The sequence below is a fragment of the Ambystoma mexicanum genome, chromosome 2p (assembly GCF_040938575.1).
Source record: "Ambystoma mexicanum isolate Mex_15411 chromosome 2p, UKY_AmexF1_1, whole genome shotgun sequence".
Taxonomy (NCBI): Eukaryota; Metazoa; Chordata; class Amphibia; order Caudata; family Ambystomatidae; genus Ambystoma; species Ambystoma mexicanum.
This window is the reverse complement of record NC_090923.1, coordinates 675,406,590-675,428,047: the sequence shown is the minus strand read 5'-3', so window position 1 is coordinate 675,428,047 and position 21,458 is coordinate 675,406,590. Positions and strand designations below refer to the sequence as shown.

Sequence of the window (21,458 nt, the reverse complement as noted above, 5' to 3'; positions counted from 1 at the left end):
CCATTTCTGGGGCTGACTACTGTCCCCCAGAAAAGGCTAAAGTTGCCATTAACGTTAAATAGTCATTTAACCACAGATCCAGTACACCCCATCCTATATGTAGTATTGGAAAGGGTTAATTCTTAGCCCTTTTTATCTGTACCTCTTGGAGCATTGTTTTGCTCCCTTAACATTAAGACTTGGCTGGTGGCAGTGGTATCTACCCTAATTTTTCTACCGCGATTATATCACATAACGTGGTATTGTTTTAGGCTATTTTAATAGCCTCAAGCTTTAAACCCGCTAGCCCAAATACTTATTTCGGCTCCAGTTGGGTTTAGTCGCCATTTCTTTTTGTAAACATCCTTCTTGGGTCTTTCTTTGCGTGTCAAACCAGGTTTGCCTCCTTTGTTCGCTGACCTTTGGTGGGCTTCTGACCAGAAGCCCTCCTTTGGCATCTGGGTGTCTAGGTGGGCTGAATGTGAGGGAGGGGTGTAGTCACCCCCTGCACAGGGTCTCCTTGGAGACCCAAGTCACACTTTGTATTGATTGGCTTAGCAGATCTTCCAGGATTTTGCGGCATGAAATGGCAAATTTTGCGGCACAAACCTTTATTGCGGCATTTTTGCAGGACATTTTGTATTAACTGGAGGGTGTAAGATTGCCACATTGCAGGAAATAACCAGAGTGCAAGGCTACAAGAGAGCCAGGGTATCATTAGGTATCTTTTGTATTAATTTAATAGGAAGAATCCCAGATGTCGCTGGCTTGGCAGAACAGTGTTTGATTTGGCTACATTTCTTGTTTAATGTACATGCCTATTTAATAGTATTAACTAAACTGATCATTATCAATTGTAATGCTGAAAATATTCCCCTTCGAAGGGATTGTGTCCTCCGACGTATTCCTCATCTTAGATATCTCCTTCCAGCTCTGCTGGCCTCGGAAATCTTTTTCTCTAGAGGGCGCTGTGCGTCGACATCCTCCGAGTCGATGTCCCTCGACAGCCGCCGTATCGACGTCGACGTCATCCTGCCTATAAAGGCAGCGCGCAGCGTCTGTTGCTCAGTTCGGTTTTTCCGCGCTTACTCAGTGCCTCGGAATACCGTTGCTCAGTTTTTGTCAGATTAAATCTATTTACCTCGAGATATTCGATCCGTACTCGATGGCTTCTTCGTCGGAACCGACAACTCCTCGATCCGGCTTCAAAAAATGCCGAGATTGTGGGAAAAATATGTCGCTGACTACCCTCACAGGGTTTGTCTGTGGTGTTTGGGAGCTGAACACCATTGCTCGTAGTGCGAGGACTGTATGTCCATGACAGCTAAGGCCCTGAAGGTGCGTAGGGGGAAGCTGGAGAAAGGTAAGACTTTTAAAGCTTCCTTCTTCGTCGACGAAGTCGAGACATTCGTCTCCTCGTCACCATTCGCGTTCCAGGTCTCGGAGTGGGTCCCATCACTCCTCGAGATCGAAGCACTCGAAGAGGAGACGTCAAAGATCCCCTTCTCCGTCTTCCTCTTCCTCTATTTCACCAAAAAGAATCCCTTGCCCCACGAAACATAGTTCCCGGGCTGAATGGGAGGAATTCCGCAAAAATATGAGCGTCTTCGAGAAAGCGGCCTCGACCCCCTCGAAGACTGCCGAGAGCGATGCTCTGGTCGAAAGACCCGAAGGTCAAAAACGCCGCGGGTCGCAGTACCCGGCGAAGGAAACCTCTCGAGCGCGTCTCGAACTCTCGAGTAGGACTATGACCTCCAAACCTTCCTCCAAGGTGCCGTCGACGCCAAGGTCTGTGTCTTCGACGCCGTTGTCGAAGGGACCTACGACACACAGGTCTGTCGACTCAACGCCATCTTCGACACCGGCGTCGACACCAAGAAAAGACACGGTCACGACACACCCAGTGACTATCCCCAGGTCCTCGATGACGATGGCTTCGAGATTGTCGAGTAGAATCCCAATTCTGTCGAGGTCATCGAGGCCTCCGCCTTTGTTTTCGACGCCACGCTAGAAGCCTTCGACGACATCGACGTTTTCGAGGCCGATTATGACAAGTTCGGCACCCTCTGCCTTGGAACTGGGATTTACACCCTTTATGAGTTCAGAACAATTGAGAACAATGTCCTCAATTATGGAAGAGGGTGAATTGTCTGAACAGGAAGACACATTTGAGTTGCAGGGACCTGTAACCCAATTAGAGAGGAATTTTCCTCTGAAGAACGCAGGTTAAAGGATCTTCATGATTCCTTACATGAGGCAAGTGGGTTAGACACTTCCCCTGAGGTGGAGTTTGCTAGGCCAGACCCGGGGGAGCATGCTGAAACCCCCTATAGAGCCTTAATGGCCAGGATCACAGTTTATGGGGTGGTCTGCACCTTCACAATCTTTCCAACAAGATGACCTCACGGATATTCTTGACAAAGGCCCACAGGAGGATCCTGTGGTGCCTTTTCATAAAGCTCTTCAGAGGAAGATTATGACGAACTGGGAAACCCCAGATGTTGTCCCGGCAGTAAATAAAAAACTGTCTACAAAATATAGGGTATCCTCTACAGACCCGGAGTTTTTGTCAAAACACCCATCCCCAGAAAGTCTGGTGGTACAGGCAGCATCTTCTACCGATGTCAAGACGGCTTATCCTACCGTCCCAAAGGACAGGGACGATAAAAAATATGATGCTATGGCAAAGAAAGTTTTTTTCGGCATGTAGCATGGCGTTAAAATGTGTTAATGCTACTTGCACCCTTGCTAGATTCAGCCATACACTTTGGGAGTGTGCTTCTACAGCGGCTGACTGCATCCCAGAGGGAGAATAAAGGGAGGCGTTCCTGAATATCATACAGGACGGTAAAGACGCTATGTGCGAATCCCTCCAGACGGGGATTGCTTCGGCTGACAGTAGCAGCAGAGCAATGGCGGCAAGTACAACAACCAGGAGATTCGCTTGGTTGAGAAAGTCTGGTTTTGCCCCTGATGTCCAAGCCAGGCTCTTGAACATGCCATTCGATGGCTCTTCTTTGTTCGGGAAAACGGCGGATGACAGTTTAGGGAAACTGCAAACTTCAAAAGCAGCAGCAAAATCCCTAGGCGCTGCAATCCGCCAGACACCTTTTCGCCCTGCAAGGGGCAAGTCCTTTCGCTTCTACTCCGCATTCGGAAGAGGTAGAGGACGTCCGGCTCAAAGGGGACAAAGAAGAACTACCCGAGGTGGACGGGGTAGATATTCAAAAGCCGCAGCAACAGCAGGTGCCTCTTTATCATCGGCATCCGCATCAGCCGCCCCAAAACCACTCTGAGGACTTCCCTCACAGGACACCTGTAGGAGGCAGGTTGACTCAACATCTGGCGGAATGGCAGGCTATCACGTCAGATGCTTGGGCATTGGAAACAGTTGCCCAAGGTTACTGCCTGCCTCTCCTACGCATACCTCAGAGTCATCCACCGGGGATCAGCTCTCAGAAAGCTCCAGATCCGCTCCTCTTGCAGGAAATTTTCGACCTGCTAGAGAAAGGTGCCATAGAACCGGTACCTGTAGCGGAGAGGAACAAGGGCTGGTACTCCCCTTATTTTCTCATTCCAAAGAAAGACGGAGGACTGAGACTTGCGAGAATTGAACAAATTCCTCAGGAAAGACAAATTCAAGATGGTCACTCTCTCAGATCCTCCAGGCCCTTCAGTTCCAGGACTGGTTGGTATCTCTGGACCTTCAGGATGCTTATTTCCATGTGCCTATCCATCTCCAACACAGGAAATACCTGAGGTTCGCAATTGGCAACTCTCACTATTAATTTTGAGTGCTGCCATTTGGGGTGACCTCCGCCCCGAGGGTCTTCACCAAGTTAATGTCGGTAGTGGCGGCAAGTCTAAGGAGGGAAGGGATTCACGTCTACCCCTACCTGGACGATTGGTTGATCAGGGCTGTGTCTTTGGAACAAGCTCAGATCCAGCTAAATCACGTGTGCCACTCCCTTCACAAAGTGGGCTTCTCCCTCAATTTAAAGAAGTCACAAATGATACCATCACAGAGACTCCAGTTCATAGGAGCGATCCTGGACAATTCCCTGGGAAAAGCCTCGCCACCAGAGGTGAGGGCTCAAGATATTCTACAGATCGTTACCAAGTTCCAAGATGCCCAACATCTCCCAGCCTTCGACTTTTTGAGGTTGCTAGGCCTCATGGCATCCTGCATTTTCCTAGTGCCAGAGGCTCGCCTGAGAATGAGATCCCTCCAGTGGGCACTGAGGACTCAGTGGTCCCAATTCTCAGGTAGAATGACAGATCTTCTTCAGGTTCCCGACAGGGTGGCTCGAGACCTTCAGTGGTGGGCCTGTCAGGAGAACATTCTGAAAGGAGAACAGTTTTGGCAACCCTGGCCGGAGATAACAGTAGTTACGGATGCCTCACTCACGGGGTGGGGAGCCCACGCCAACGACTTGACCATCAGCGGTCGTTGGTCTCCATCGGAGTCCAGACTACATATCAACCTGTTAGAGCTGAGAGTCATCAGACTTGCGCTGAAGGCGTTCCTGCCAGCTGTATCAGGGAAAAACGTCCTGATAATGACGGACAACACAGTGGCCATGCATTACCTCAACAAAAGAGGCGTAGGATCACAACCCCTGTGCAGAGAGGCGATGCAGCTCTGGTTTTGGGCAATCCAAGAAGGAATCTCTCTATCGGCAGTTCACCTAGCCGGAGAGAAGAACTTGACAGCGGACGCTCTGAGCAGGCAGAGCACAGTCTCCCACGAGTGGGAACTAGCTCAGGAAGTCCTTCAAGAGATCTTCGCCCTTTGGGAACCCCTCAGGTGGATCTGTTCGCCACCAGCATCAACAGGAAATGCGATCTATTCTGCTCAAGGGAATTTCCCCCGAGAGGAGCTCTGGGAGACGCGTTCATAGTGGACTGGGAGTTTCCGCTTCTGTACGTGTTCGCACCGGTCCCGGTCATTCCTCAAATGATCAGGAGGTTGAGAAGATTCCGGAGAACCATGATCCTAATTGCCCCGGATTGGGCCAGGAGAACGTGGTACCCGGACTCTCTAGACTTGTCCATCTGCCCTCCAATTTGACTTCCACTCAGAGAGAACCTACTCTCACAGAAGGGAGGTCAGGTTCTCCATCCAGACATCAAAACCCTCAACCTTCACGCTTGGCTTCTGAAAGGTTGAGGTACAAGGATTGGGACCTCCCTGATGATGTTATGGAGGTGTTGCTTTCGGCAAGGAGGCCAGCAACAAAGTCTTTATACCGCTGCCGTTGGAACAGATTTTGCAGCTGGTGTAGAGAACAGAATATCGACCCTTTTTCATGTGGTACACCAATGGTTTTGTCCTTCCTTCTATATTTGGCGAATTCAGGCCTTCAAGTTGGCACCATTAAGGGCTATCTCGCAGCGCTATCCATCTTTAAGCGCACTGCGGAAGAACCATCCTATTTCAAGTTACCCTTGGTAATACAGTTTCTAAAGGGGTTAACCAATGTTTATCCCCCAAGACCATTCCAAGTTCCCCTATGGGATTTAAACTTAGTACTAACTTTCCTGATGGGCACACCTTTCGAACCACTCCATTCTTGTTCGTTAAGATTCCTTACCCTTAAAACTGTTTTATTAATAGCACTTACATCTGCTAGAAGGGTGAGCGAATTACAAGCTTTCTTGTAAACCCCCTCACACAATATTTCACAAAGACAAAGTTGTCCTGCAAGTGAAGCCTAATTTCCTCCCAAAGGTGGTTTCTGAATTCCATATCACTCAGAAGATTACCCTACCATCTTTCTATCCTCCTCCTACTCCGGGGAAAGAGGAAGAGGGAAAGAGGAAGAGAGGTTACACAGGCTAGACCCTAGAAGGGCTTTAAGTGTTTTACATCAGTAGACTAGCCAGGATAAGACAGGCAGACCAGCTGTTTGTAGGTTACACAGGTCACAAGCTGGGGTTACCAATAACTAAGCAGACCATTTCCAGATGGATCATTCTAGCCATTCTGGAATGTTATAAACTGGCAAGGAAAGAGCCCCCTCAAAACCTTAGGGCTCATTCGACCAGAGGTATTGCAGCTTCATCGGCCCTCAAAAGAGGTGTGCCGGTTAAAGACATCTGTGCGGCCACTACATGGTCGCCTGTCCATACCTTTACACAATTTTACAAATTGTATTCCTCCTCCAGTCAAGAGACTAGGTTTGGAAGTGCTGTACTGCATTCTATTCATCAATAGAAGACAGCGTGAAGTCAGTACTCCCTCCTCCAATAATAGAATACTGCTATGGGAGCCTATCTAAGATGAGGAATACGTCGGAGGACACAATCCCTTCGAAGAACAAGTTACTTCTTACCTTGTAACGTTCTTTCGACGGGATGTTCCTCCGACGTATTCCTCATCGACCCTCCCATCCATCCCCGCAGTTCTGCTTCCCTTTTTGTTGCAGCTTACGCTCCTTCAGGGTGATTAGTCTAGTCCAGAAAGTATTATTGTGGGCTACAAAACGGAACTGAGCAACTGACGCTGCGCGCGGCCTTTATAGGCAGGATGACGTCAACGTCGATACGGCGGCTGTCGAGGGACATCGACTCGGAGGACGTCGACGCGCAGCGCCCTCTAGAGAAAAAATATTCCGAGGCCAGCAGAGCTGGAAGGAGATATCTAAGATGAGGAATACGTCGGAGGAACATCCCGTCGAAAGAACGTTACAAGGTAAGAAGTAACTTGTTCTTCTATGTTCTCCAATCCCCCAAACACCCACACACCTCTCACCAACACAAATCTCACCAACTCTCCATCACAACTTACATTCCTTAACCTCTCACTCTGTCATACAAATACTCACGTGCTATGTCACACTGTCAAGTCACAATTTGCACTGCCTAGCCCCTGCCACACTCCAAATCATACTCCCAACTCACACCTTACACTCTACAATTCCTCCCGCAATATACAGTCCCTCATTCTTTTGTGCTGCTTCTGCATCTTGCATCCTTTCTCCCATTCTATCGCACTCTTCCCTCATCCTTTTTCCCAATCTGCAGCTCACTGCCTCTTTCTGGCCAACCTCTTCCTCTCTGCTTTTTGGCTCACTGACCATACGCTCCCTCTACTTTCTGTACCTCTGCTCGCTCTCAGATTTCTGGCCCACCGCATCACTGCTTCCTCTGCTCTCTTGTGCACAGCTTCCTCCTCTCACCCACTGCTCTCTCTGCTTTCTTGCCTATCACTTCACATCTCACCCATCACTCTCCCTCATAGTGTAACTATTTTATTATTTTTTTTAAATGTAGATTTTGACCCATTTCCTCAAATAATGGGGCATTTGAAAAAAGAACGGAGGATATGCTATTTTATTTTTAGACAACCCATTTTTGGAAATGAGCAGGTCACCTTATTCTCAAAGGTGACCGGCGCATTTCCACAGGCTTGAGCTGTAGCACAAATTGTGTGCTGGCCAGCTGCCTTGAATGGTGTTCTGGGTTGTTAGACCGAAGTGTAATTATTTGCAACGGAATTGACCGTAGTCATTTCGCTGCAAATTGATTTGCACTTCAGCCAAACCGAAAATGTACCTTTCTCCACCACCCACCGCCTACCCTACTTAATTGCTTGGTCGCTGCCGCTTCCCCTGCAACCCTACGGTGCCAGATCCGGCCCTCTAACGTGGGTCGGATCCGACTCCCCAGGGTCCCTTTTTCGTTATTTTCTGTCCCCACCTCCAATTTTGAGGAAAAAGGGGAAAACACAACCACCCTAGACCAAAAATCCTGAACATGGGGCGCGGAAGACACCACCGCAACACATGTTCAGTATTTATAAAAATCGATCTAATAGTACTGGACGAAATAGGTCAAATTGTAACATTCTATAGATTTTTGTCATCGAAATGGGCAGTACTCTGAATAGAATCGCTCTTCCGACAGTGTTCTGCAAGCTCCCAACACCTTTCACAGGGACAGGTCCTCCAGGTGCCTGCTGCTGTAAAATGCGACCAAAAAATGCATTTTTATCCTGTTTGAGGAATGCATGACAGGGTCAGGAAAGACCCTGTCATGCAGTGGCAGCCCCACATCCCGTGCGCGTAGGGTTGCCTACAATTTCTGCACATTTAAAAGTGCATCTTGCTTGGAAATGAGGGATGCGCTTTTACATTGACAGAAACGCCGCTTTATTTGATCAAGGAAGTGAAATAGGCCATCTGAATGGGCGCGCATTTAAAATGTGCCCATTAATTTGTCCCTTGTGTATTGGGCTGCACTTTTTTTGGGGCGCAAGTGATGAGATGTGTTAGCGCATTTCATTTCTTGTGTAAAAAAAAAAAAAAAAAGTTGAGAACCTGAGTGTTATTTTTTTAAAACAGTAATGTTTGCAGATTACATTAAAAAAAAGTAAAAACATTATTATTCGCAAAATTATTATTCGCATTATTCGGGTTCGCAAAATCGCGATCAGCTGGAGGGTCTGGCTTAGGTGGTTGTCTGGTCGGACAACCCCCCTGCTGAGTGATTGAAAGCCAGGCTGTGTGAATGGGGGATTTTGGCATAAAAGGCAGGACTCATGAGCGAGAAGGCAAGGTTGCCTCGAACTACAAGGAACCAGAAAGAAGCGGAGAAGAAGACGGCTGCTGCAACCCAGAATCCCGGTGAAGCCTTGCTGCAGTCCTGAGCCATCTACCTCTTTAACGACTAAGAGAAGATCCAGTCTGGAGTCGTCTTCTCTTGAGCCTGGTGGGACCAACCAGCTCGTCTTTTCTTCAGTCAGAGCATCCTCTCCTGGGTCGAAATACACTGCTGTGCTGTAGTGGTCCGGATAGCCATCAGAAGAGCCCTCTCTATTTAAAGGAGCGCACCTTTTATTCATCCTTGTCTTTCTCGCTGCTGGCCTCATCCCTGGGTAGTGCAGATCGCTCCAGACGTCGTCCTTCTTGTCCCCATGACTGAAGCCGCAGGAACCGTGTGTCTGCAGGAACTACCAGGAACAACTGCCGTGGCACCAGCTTTTCTCCCACGGAATAAGGTACTGTGCACACTTGGTCTTTCTCTCCGTCTGACCAGCCGGAATCAGGGTGAACCCTTTTCCTCCATGAAGATTTGTTCTTTCTTCCCTCCTTCTTATAACTTTTCCTTCCATTTGACAATATTTACAAACTCTTGGCATCTCGAACTGTTCAACATGTGATCCTCGGCAACTGAGCATCTGCTCCATTGACACTGGCGCAGGCCTATTGACTTTAATCTGTATCATTGAATAAGTCTTCGAGTCTCCTTGCCTTGAAAAATTATTTTTATTCACTTTTCCCTTGTTTAGAATTCTTAAGTACAAAGCGTGTTTTAACTTTGTGAGCATTTCTATCCGCGGATACGCGTTGGTATCGCAACACCGATCTGTCAAACCCTAATGTACTTACCTTGAATTTACTGATGCGAGTGGAATTGGTTGTGTGTGGTTTATTTTACGTGTGGTTTTGAATTTATAAAAGTGTTGTGTTTTATAATGGATGGTTTAAAAATAAATGTACTTATATATTTTTTTTTTTACCTGAAACCTTGAGTCAGTGTTTGCTTGAGTCACAGTAATTGTGGTCCTTTGTGTAATCTCTGCTACTTCTCATAGACTCTTGAGATAAGCCTGGCTGCTCAGCTACAGCTACCACTTTAACATAGTAGTACAGTCTTGTACCAAAGGTGAACTTGTATTACCACTTGAAGTCTTAACTTAGATGGGCAGGAAGAGTCAGCAGAGGTTTTTTTTTTTTTGTTTTTTTTTTACAAGATGCCGCACAAGGGAGTGCTTGAGGGATAGTGGGAAGGAGCCAGTGGCAAAGGAATGGTTTCAGAAGTCGATCAAGGGAAGAGCGAATGTGGATATTCTTAATAGTTCTGGAGGAGTCAGAAGCAGTCTCTGGTTAAGACTCATTAACTCTATTCGCACCAGTCTACTATAGTGTATTGTGCATTTGAGTGACGCAGATTGCTTGCCAGCGAAGTCCTCTATGCCTTTCGGAGCGGCGAAGAAGCAGAGCTACGAAACCAAAAACCCAGACCTAACACAGAGCGGTGACGTAGTCGGAAGCGGTCTTTGGTGTCGTGGCAGAGTGGCTGCGCTCCAAAGTAAACCTGGATGGCACCAGATGATCACCTCAGATTAAGAAGATAAGTGGACAGTGGCAACGACCGCTCACATTAATTTGATTCACTCGACCGGCTGCCCGAATGGGCTTGGAGAGGGAATCTGATTTGAAACCTGTGAGCGGGGTCATTCACCGGGCCATTTACCTACGTTTTTGTTCCGTTTCCCTGCACAATTGTCATGGTGGTTTCTTGCAAAAGCAGCAAGGTGAGACCCAGGGTATAGGGTCAATAAAATTACAATGAGCACCGATGAGCGCATGCTCCTATTTGTTTGTGCGGCTCTCTTGCCTTCTAAATTGGACCAATGTGCCCAACCTTATTAAAGGTGTGGGGGGCACAATTTTGGGGCATCTACTTGTCTACCCACGGGACAGTTAGTTGCAGAAGTAGCCATAAGGCAAAAAAGACCTGCACAAAAGCCCAGAGAGCGCTAACAAGTGGACAGATCCCTTGCATTGGTTGTATGCTCATTCCATCTTAATACATTGATTGGAATCAATTATTTGATCTAAAAACAGTAGAGACATTTTTTATAAGCAATCAGCATTAGTGCTGTCTCACTAAAGGGGGAGAGGGGGGTTACTTAGTATCCTATTTGTCTACCTTCTCCTGTCAACATTTTTTTTTACCATTACTACAATTAATCCCTGATGGCAGTGGTTTAATTTTACTACCATTGTGTGTTTTTACCGCAGGCTGAATACTCGGCTGCAGTATTCCACCCATAGGTGCCCATTTTGTCAAAATGGCCCGGTCTTCTTTTTTCACAATTTCCTGTTTGTAAGGTACTTCTTGAGATTTACTCTGCGCGCCAAACCAGGTTTGGTCCCTTTGTTCGTTTTGTCTTTGGCAGGATTCATTGGTGAAGCCCACTTCTGGCTCCAGCGTGTCTGACCAGGCAGGAAGCGAGGGAGGTTCCAGAAACTCCTTTGCTTAGTCTCCTTGGTTACTAAAATATCTGCGGTTTTCCGTGGGAGCGGAACACTTCCGGTATTGTGTGCTCCCATTTGGTCTCAACTCGGCACCACGTGTCTTTACGAAGATGTCAGTCATTGCAGCATTCCTCAGACTACAGGGGTCCATGTATATCCATACACAGACTGCTACTACCAGTTTTCAGTCACTCCTTCAGCTTCTGTTCCATTTTGGGCTGTCAGTGAATTGGCTGAAATCGTCCATGACGGTCTCTCAAGACCTGATCTTTCTGGGTTTCTGTTGGGATGCAGTCAATACTAGAGTTTTCCTGACAGGACATGATTGCAGACCGGTCACCACGTGCCAACTTTTCCTCCAGGCCTCTCACATGACGGTCTGGTGGCTACAGAGACTCTTCGGCCTCATGGCTTCTTGCGTGTCAGCACTGTTAGGGAGAATTCTCATTTATGGCTAATTTCCCTCACCTAGTGAGTCCAGCAGCTTTGCTGGACTTCTGGAGTTTATTTCTTTCACTTGGTAAGAGTGTGAGCTTTTCCTCAACTCTTCCCCATGTTTTGCCATGTGTCTTTTACCTGTTTTTAGGATTGTGGACTCTGAAGTACACCACTTCAGTAGTCCCCCTCTTGTGTGTTACACAGCACTTTCAGTGCAGTGGCACAGGGTTGTCTTTTAGACTTACCACTGACTCCATTTCTGGGGCTGACTACAGTCCCCCAGAAAAGGGTAAAGTTGCCATTAACTTTACTTAGTCAATTTACCACAGATCCAGTACAAAATTTCCAAATTGAAACTGTACTACCTGATTGATTGGAAGGGATTTGGCCCGCAGGAGAGATCTTGGGAGCCTTCAGAATATGTCCATGCACCTCGTCTAGTCAGGAAGTTTCATCGGACTTTCCCCAACAAGCCAAAGCCTCCGGAGGAGACAAGCTTGGGAGGGGCCTTGAGGGGGGGGTGCTGTCATGACCGCTGCCTCCAAAGAGTCAAATCCAGCCCAACATCCTTGGAAGCAGGGTCACAACTTCAATTCCAGGCACCAGTCGGTCCCCACAGGGGCCTTTTGGACCTTGTCCTGGTGCCAGTGGCGCCAGGCTCATAAGGGAACCCAGTCCCGGCACAGGAAGCGCCGGGCTCATATTGAGAGGAATGGTGCTTGGGTGGACCTACCTGCTGCAGACCATGCTGCTCACTTATCTGTAGGATGATATCCTCATCCATTCCTGGCTGGAACTACTTTACCTTCTGGGTGTGGCCAGCACCACTCCCTGGGACTGGATACTGGAACTGTTCTGGAAGCTGGAACTTCTTTCTTGCCTGGGCAAGGCTGTGGAAGGAGACACCTAAGCACTCCAGTGGCCTATTTAAACCACACCCGATCAGTGCAACGTGCTTCGCGTTATTCTGCACTAGCAGCAGGACGCTCACCGTGTCAGCTCCAGAGAATCTTCAGCTTCTGCATCTGTGAACAAGAAATCTTCAGTCTTACCTCCCGGAAAACCAGTCTTCAGTCTTCAGCAGCGTCTGAAAGAGAACAAGGACACCAGGTTAGGACAAGGCAAAACCAGCGCTGCACTTGCCTTGTCCATCGGTGCATTCCGAGGCCGCGTACCGCACTCTTCATACTCCGGCAACCCTGCGGAAACAAAGAACATTGGTTAGTGAACCTCTGTGATAATTTTGCTTACCTGTGCCACGTACGCCTCGATCTCCGCCAAGCGCTGTTTAACCGCACCTGCAAAAACAAGGACATCTTTAGGGGCACTGTACGCCATCACTACTCACGTAGCTTCTAGCTGTAATCTGCTTGCCCATACTCCGGCACGTATCTCGGCGTCCATCTCCAACGCCGGCTGCTACGGCTACCTGAAAAAGGGAAAAGAGACATTAAGAAGTGCATTTAACTTCGAATAACATTCTTTTGCTTACGTGCCTTCACGAGCTCCGGCATTCTTCTCGCTTACCTTATCTGCATACCGGACCTGCAAAGGCAAGAGACATTTAAGGGGACATATAAATAAAACTCCATATTCAAGCAATTACCGTTCATGCGGCTAACGACGGCCTTGCTCCCCGACTTCATCCTCTGCAATCAAGAGGCTGGGCTATTAACCAGTGAAGCAACTGGCATTAGCGCCCCTGCACAGACGCAGGATGGAGAGCTCCGCTTTCACCTATCTAAGGTGAGCACATTCAGTCTACGAGTAACGTGGGGAGTCCAGAAAGGGGAAAGTCAGATTGGCCAACCAGACATACATTAACCCCTTGTTCTCCTACTTGCAGACATCTCACCTTCCAGGTCAAAATTACGGTGAGGAGAGGGCCCATCCAGGGTGTTACCAGAGGCCTGCGCGTGACCCTAGAAGACACTGAAATCTCCCAGCCCGGACCTGCGCCTCCGAGGGATTCAGGTGAGCGTTACAGTCGGGCTGGGAATCCCTGGTAAAGAAAAAAATCAGTTTCTGAACTTTCTCATAATAACCAATCCCTGGTCTCTGGGTCATACTGCCCCCAGCCAATGACTGCCCTCTACCTAAGCCCCTCCCATGGCAGCCATCTTCAGTTTTTTACTGCACATTCAAGTGTTGGGAGTCCTCGTGCTATAGCTCTCAAGCTTTTACTGCGTTTTGCGATTTTTCAAAGAGTTTAATCTCATTTTTTCGGTCAATCGAGCCTCAAGCTCCACCGTTTCTACTTCCGATCAACGGGGACCCGTATCGGAATTTTCTACGCCCCTCAAGGGCGAAGTTACGTCGAGTTCCACTTCTTGGAGGATTACAGAAGATCTGAAGCCTACTCCGCGTGGACATGGCCCAGGACAAAGGAAGCACGACGCCTGAATCCAAGCTGTTCAGGAACTGCACTGGATGCAGATTGCAGAATGTCTTCACGCAGGACGAGCATTCTAGATGCCTTTACTGCCTTCACGAAGACAAAATGCACGTGGAGAAGGACTGTGCGTTTTGCAAGAACATGCCGGAGTGGACCATGAATGATCGGCGTATCCGCCTCACCAACTGGCTGGAGGGGAAGAGCCCAGCAGCAGGTGAGATGAGGTACGAGCGGGCTTATCCTTTGAGGGCGCTCCGGCGATGCGGGGCCCAACAAAAGGAAAAGCACTGCGAGCGCTGAACGGTCGGGCTCCTCGGCTGCCAGGCAGGGCGCACTTTCGCCGACGCCATCAACCACGAGCCACCGCTCTGGCTCGGGGAAGAGGAAATCGGAGAACCCGGGGAAACTTGGGGAGAAGTCCCGGTCGATCCAGGCAGACAGCCAAGGTGGAGCGAGGCAGTCACCCTCTCCCCAAGGTGAAGGCCTCAAGCCCGCCCAAGCCAATCATTGCATCCGAGAGGCGGGAGCGGGCCTTACACCTAAGGCCACAACAAAGGCCCTGTCTACCCCTGTCCACGCCGGATGGCCCCCTCTCCCCCCGTGAGTGTCTGTGTGCTCCCTCTCCCCCCATGAGTGTCTGTGTGACCCCACCCTCCCTTGTCCCCCTTTTTTGGCTCGGTGTACCCTTGCCCCTCTTATCTGCCTTTCTACCCCCTCTCCCCTCCATATATCCCTCCTCTTCCACCTTCTTCCTACTCCCCATCCCACTTATTTCTCCCTCTCAGCCTTCCGCCTCTTAGCACTTACTCTCATCTGTTCCCTTGACTTTTGATTGTAGCTTGTCTGTCTCCCCTCCTCCCCTCCTTGTTGTTCTCCCTCCTGCCCCACCCCTGCTTTTTAAATTTGTCAGACAAATTTGCACAGTAGCGTGTCTTGTTCATCTCCTTCTCCCCACTCATATCCCCCCCGTGGCCCCCTCGAACCCCTCCTCTTGTATACCTCCTGCACTACATCAATTGTCGTCAGACATAGTAATGTTACTGCTTGCTTTGTTCTCCTTCTTTTCCCTTCCCTCTTGCCTTACTTGTTTCTATGCACTTGCACTAGCAGAAATGTCGACAGGCCTATTACGATAGTTATTTTTCACATTCTGTATTGTTTCAAGGACTTTAACTGAATGTACCTGTATTTTCCTATGTTCCCTCACTCCTTGAAGCGCTTTGAAATACATTGTGTATAGGCGCTATATAAATAATCAATCAAGGTCATGAAGGCCTTGATTCACCCAGCTAAGGCCTCTATCGAGAGAGTCGTGGCGGCCCTGGCAAAGCGTGTGGAGGCTACCCCAGTGAAGGCGGCCTCGGGGACCAGAGTTTCCCTGCCTCCGCAGAGGTAATCCTCTTCAATCCATCGATGAGAACCCCGGCAGAAAAAAAGGGGGGGGGCAGTGGCCATCACAGACACGGATATAGCATCTGAAGAGGAGCTGGCTAGAGTCGTGAAGATCCTGAACAAAGTTTGAGGAGGTCCGGTCCCACGGGCGGGATACCGACGAGGCAGACAAAGAGAGCGACGGTGGTGCCGACGAGGTTCCCGTGTAGGCGGAGGATTCCACTCCTCAAACGTTGCGCCCGTCGCAGCCGGTGCCTGGACCACAGGACAACTCGGGAGCGATCTTGATGGCGATCCAGGCCTTATGTACGGAGATAAGGATGAGGTTGCCCTTGCCCCCAACGGACGATCCAGCGGAGCCTGGCCCGTTGGGGAGCCCTCCAAGCAAGCGGAGGAGAGTTCATCCCACCCGCCCCCCGTTCTTCCAGCCTTCGCGGCCCTCACAGCCTTCATCCCCTTCCCCTGATCCTAGGGAGGATAGGGGAACAGAAATCGCCATGACTGGGACGGATGACGATGGGATGGGCCTCCCATCACCACCTCCTCGGGCCTTCCCGCCCGACGAAATTGGCTCCTTCCACGCCATGATTGCCAGGGCATCCAAGCTCTTCCAGCTCTGCCCTGAAGAACAGAAGAAGGAAGGCTTCCTCAATCAACGACGGGAGGCCAAGAAGAAGACAATACTCGCGGTCCCACTACTTGACGACATCTGGGACGAGGGACTGGCGCTCCTGAAGAACCCGTCCATGACACCTGCCAAGAGAGACCAGTATGAGAAGTAGTACGGGGTGTGGGATTCTGCCCCCTTGTGCCTTGGGGTGCAGCTGACCCCGGATTCGGTAGTCTCGGCGGCGGCCAAGAAGAAAGCAGCGGGGGCGGCTGCTTCGACTTCAACATCCCCGTCGGACGGCGAGGGGAAGAAATTGGACGCCATGGGACGACGGGTCATGTCGGCGGCGACGACGATTAAAGCAGCCACTGCCCTTGCAATTATGGCCCGCTACAACACGGAGCTGTGGTTTAAGATTGCTCCTCTGCTGGACTTCCTCCCGGACGATAAGAGGGCTGTGGCCCTGGAGATACTGCAGGAAGGCGAGTTGGCGTCAGACCACGCCATAACGGTGGCCACGGGCATTGCTGACACCGGTTTCCGACAGCTGGGCAACAGTGTTTGCCTTCAACGGCGCATCCAGGTTCCCTCAGCCAGACTCCAAGGGGAACGCCCTGTGGATGAACTGGTCAGGAATGTTTGCATACGCTTTTCCACCAACCCCTCTCATGAGGAAGGTGGTCAACAAGATGCACAGGGAATCAATGACGCTCATCGTAGTTGCTCCCATGTGGGCGAGGCAACCGTGGTTCCCACACCTACGCAGCCTAGCGGTGTGCGAACCCATCAGACTCCCGTGCTGATACAACCTACTGTCCCAGCACCAAGGTCAAATAGTGCATCCTCAACCCAGCTCAATGAACCTGGCAGCATGGCTTCTGAAGTCAGAGTTTGGATATCTCAACTTACCCCATAGATGTATGGACATCCTAAAGGAATCTAGGAAACCTAACACGAGGTACTGTTACTTTGATAAATGGAAAAGATTTGTTATCTGGTGCCAGATTAAGCAAATCAACCTGGTTGATTGCACTCCTTCCAATATTGTCACATACTTGCTCCACCTGCTGGATGCAGGGTTGGTATTTAACTCACTCAAGGTACACCTGGCAGCGCGGTCTGCCTACACCACCTCCCACAACAAGGTTTTGTGGTGGAAGGCACCAGTGGTTAAAGCCTTCATGGAAGGGGTAAAGAGACTCCACCCTCCATTTCAAACCCACCACCTGGATGGGACCTTAATGTGGTGCTTGCTAAGCTCATGGGCCCAACCTTTGAACCCATGCATAAAGCCAGTCTCAAACACCTGACCTATATAACTGCTTTCTTGGTAGCCATTACATCCATAAGAAGGGTCAGTGAAATTCAGGCTCTGTCAGTGCAGGATCCTTTCTTTACTGATCATAAGGATAAACTGGTTCTACGAACACACTCTAGGTTCTCACCTAAGTTAATTACTAAATACCACGTTAACCAGTACATTGAGCTTCCGGCCTTCTTCCAAGAACCCAAAAGCTCTGCTGAGCTGAAACTACACACTCTAGATGTGCTAAGAGCGGTCCTCTACTATGTAGACAAGACCAGGCCGCTAAGGAAAACAGACCAACTGTTCGTCTCCGTAGCTACAGGCAGAGAAGGAGATCGTGTCTCTAAAGGTGCCATCTCCAAGTGGATAGTTAATTGTATCCAGCTATGTTACTCCTTTTCTGAAAAGACTCTGCCTGTTACGCCAAGAGCCCACTCTACAAGAGAAATTGGGGCCGCTCTGGCTTTCATTGCAAATGTTCCCCTTGACACCATTTGCAAAGCAGCTACATGGAGCTCTATTCACACTTTTACTCAGCACTACTACCTTGACACTCATTCCAAGACAGATACTCAAGTGGGACAAGCGGTTCTAAGACATTTATTTGCTCATGATCCATCTCACATTGCTCCTCCTCCTTCTTCTAATACTGCTCGCTTATCTATGCACAGCATGTGATCTAAGCAGATTCCACAAGCCTCAGAAGGGATACATTACTCACCATAATCATATTTCTGTTGCTTGTATCTGCTTAGATTCACATGCGCCCGCCCTTCCTCCCCTCTGAGAGAAGGCGCATGGATGCTTGTAGTCTTATCTTTCTATCTGCTTGGATCTTCTGTACTCGCGCTACTCCATGTCAGAAAATATACAATCTGAGGGTCCTACACGCGTGAGGGATCATTGGTACAGTGGACGTCACACTAGGGATAGTATTACTGGCACGCCCTGTGTCGACGCCCATTTTCGAGTTTCGAAAAAACAAACTAATACTCAGCAGCTTCCACTAGATGTCGGCCTATGCACAGCATGTGAATCTAAGCAGATACAAGCATCAGAAATACGATTACGGTGAGTAATGTATCATATATATATATCTATATATCTTTTTTTTTTTTAGCCAACCACTATATGGTGGAATATACATAGCATGTGATTCAAGAAATGTGAGCCCCAGAATGGTCTGAACCACAATACAATAGCACATTTAATAATCCACATTAAGCTCTTAAAGTATCAGTGTGAATTTGCGGTATTCAACATACATACATATTTCAGTAACTTGTACTAACATTTCTTCTGACAAAAAATAACTGATGCAACAGCAGACACTCCTCCTGAGCTCATTCTAACATTCTTATCTCCATTTGTTACAGTTCTTTCCTGCCAAATCCACCCCAGCCCCCTAAAGCGTTCCATGTCGTTGATCCCGACAAGTCAGCAGGTCGCCAGTGACTGGTTGAGTGCAGATGAACTGGCTGCCCGTTCAGCATTTATATCCTCCGATCATGCACCCTTATCCCCACAGAGCAGTGTGGCCTCATCTGGCAGCGAGCAGACGGATGAGCAAGGTCGAAACACATTTCAAGAAGAAGGCAGTGGCATGAGAGGTGAGAACCTAATACCTTTTTATAGATTTCACTGTTTCTTAGGACAGCAGTATTATCATGAGTAGTGGGACTCTTTGGTCTTCTGGTGTCGAGGGGAGGCATACTGTTTCATGAGAATATAGTATTCTGTGCCATATGGGGCTAGAGTGTAAGACTAACATGTTCTAGTCCTGTTGTATCTATGACTGGTGTATATGTGGATTGCTTTGTTTCAATGGTTCTCGTCTCCAAGGTTCTTCATTTGTTTAATTGTTGAAGGCTGACCTGATATCAAGGTTTTCGTAGGAGAGATCTGTACCCTTCTAATACATTCCCAGAGTCCTCTAGTGTCTGGTAGCTTTAAGGTAGGCCTCCTTTGAGGAATCTTATTTGGAGCAGTGATCAAAGGGTGGGGACTCTGGAATATGATCCTGACGCTCCTGGTGTCAGGAGCTGGGTGGTCGCAACAATATTGGATTCTTTGGTGCCAAATGTCTGGTGTTCGCAATGAAAGGGGTTGTGGGGGCAAACCTGAGATGGACAAATCAGGCCTTTTGAGGATTGGCATGGGATGAAACCCTGGTTTGGTTAGTGTAGCCTAACATTGTATGGGTACAATAGCCTAGGGAATGAAACCTCGTAAATGTAATAGAATATTTTGGCGTTGGGGCAAGTACTATAAGATTGTCTATCCTGATATACCGGCCTAGTATTGTCACAAAAGTAAAATGTTATGCTTTCGTACTATGCTTTCGTACTGTCAGATTAAAGTGACAGGCCACACTCAAATGATAGAAAAATACATTATAAGTATATGCAAAAAAATGCAAAATGTTTTCCTTTAAATGTATTGGTGCTGTTATTAATGGGTCTACTACGCACACCCTATCAGTACATAGTAGAAGAAAACTGTAACCAGTTTGTAAGAAATACTGCACTCACTTTTTTTTTTCTATGCTTTTATACACTGCCAAATCAACACCGAAGCATGTCCGTGGATTGGCATACTGTTACTTACATCAGTATGTGGTGCTTTAACCTGCAGACAACTAAGCGCTAAGACTATCGAGGGAACATGAAATAAATATAGTTAGCTTGAGAATATCCACCCCTTGATCTTAAGGAAAGAAAATGAGATATGGGCAAGCTGGAAATGGATGCATACGGTCTGTGATTCTCGGAATTAGATTAATGTGGGCCCTATGGAATTTAAGGAAATGTGCATGTAAAGATAAACAGTCCAGTGGGTTTATGGTTGCTTTGTTTGTATTCATAGGGAGGAGGGTCATGCTTTATGGGCCAATTTTCCTCTAGGTTCACTTAGTTCTGCATCTAGTATCCTTCTCCCAAGTCCTTGAAGACCTCTTAAAGCACATGTGGTTATGTACATTGTATATTTAATTAGGTTTTTGTAAAAGGCTTCAGCCATAGGTCTCTTTGAAGCACTAGGAGTGGAGAAGTGGGTTGGGGCTGCTAGGGCCAAGCAGTGACGCACTCAACATCTTGGCTGAAGGTTAAAAACCTTTTATTTGGGTCTCAATTTCTAAAGCAATGGTTGGATAAACGCCTACAGGATCCCGGGTTAAACCAAAAACTAAATGAGCATTGATCTAAACAGACAGTGGCCAGGATGGGTCACCACAAAGCAGGGGTTCTTCAAGGTATCCAATGCCGGTGTGGGTTCTAAATAATGAAGTTCAACCCTATTTTAAGTCCTGGCCTCCTTCTTGATGCCCCCTATTGCATGGGAACAATCTCTAAACAAGGCAGCCTTCACAAATCTCTAATGCATAGTATTCACAAGCCCCTAACCTATAGATGACCCTAGTCCATAAAGAAAGTGTGGGCCATACAAAATCTTAACCCTATTCTTCATAGTCCACTTCTAATTTAACAAAACAATATAAACGGTACCTTCTAGAGAGGCCCTTCTTGTGGGTACTCTTAGTCCAGACTCATCTCCGTCTTCCTTCTTTCCTTAACTTTCCTTAAACTTCTAGAAGACCTTTTCCAGGCCTCAAGATTCCATGGGTTCTTGCCAGGTAATTTACAGGTTTCTTTAAGGTTCCTAATAGGTTCCCCCTAGACCATGGTTTTTCTCAAGATTCACTTCCCTCTTCCACTGCAGAGGTTTACACTTCTAAACGGTTGAGGCTTTTCGAATACTTCTCTCTTAGCGTTTCGCCTTGGATTAGGGGAGTTTGGATCCATGTGTCTGTTTCCTCCCGGATCCTTGCCACAATCGAGTCACTCCCCGCATTAATGGTGGCAAAGCTGGTACTGGTTCTTAATATTCATCCCTGATCGGTTATTACCCTTTTTAGTTTGAGTCCTCCCTATGGATTGTTCTCTCAAGAATACTGATCTCACCTATTATTATTTAGTTATGTTATATGGTTCTACAATAACCTTTAACATTAAAGAAAAATAACATATTACATTTCCATAAAACTTACACAATATCCACATTTCATCAAGATAAAACAGACCAGTTTTCAGGACTACAATTTAAAGAATCCATGTATTAAAAAAAGAATGTACAAAAATGGTAATTTCCTTTTAAAGTGCATTATCTGTGTCGTTTGTCTCCATTTGCAGAGAAAGCATAATACCAGTTATAGCGAACACAGCTGAGGTTGTCCAACCAGCTAAAAACAATGCTAGACTGTCTCCTTGTCACCCATTTCAAATAAATTTATAT

At 47.9% G+C, this 21,458-nt stretch overlaps 1 protein-coding gene across 5 annotated transcripts in view; it reads left to right on the top strand.

The window, feature by feature from the left end:
• SAMD4B (sterile alpha motif domain containing 4B) overlaps window positions 1-21,458 on the top strand; it is a 1,200,154-nt gene that overhangs the window by 167,662 nt on the left and 1,011,034 nt on the right. For all 5 annotated transcript variants that reach the window (XM_069644257.1, XM_069644253.1, XM_069644254.1 and 2 more), the window contains exon 4: window positions 18,545-18,778. In XM_069644257.1, the coding sequence (XP_069500358.1) occupies window positions 18,545-18,778 (234 nt within the window). The remainder of the gene's footprint in view (window positions 1-18,544; window positions 18,779-21,458) is intronic.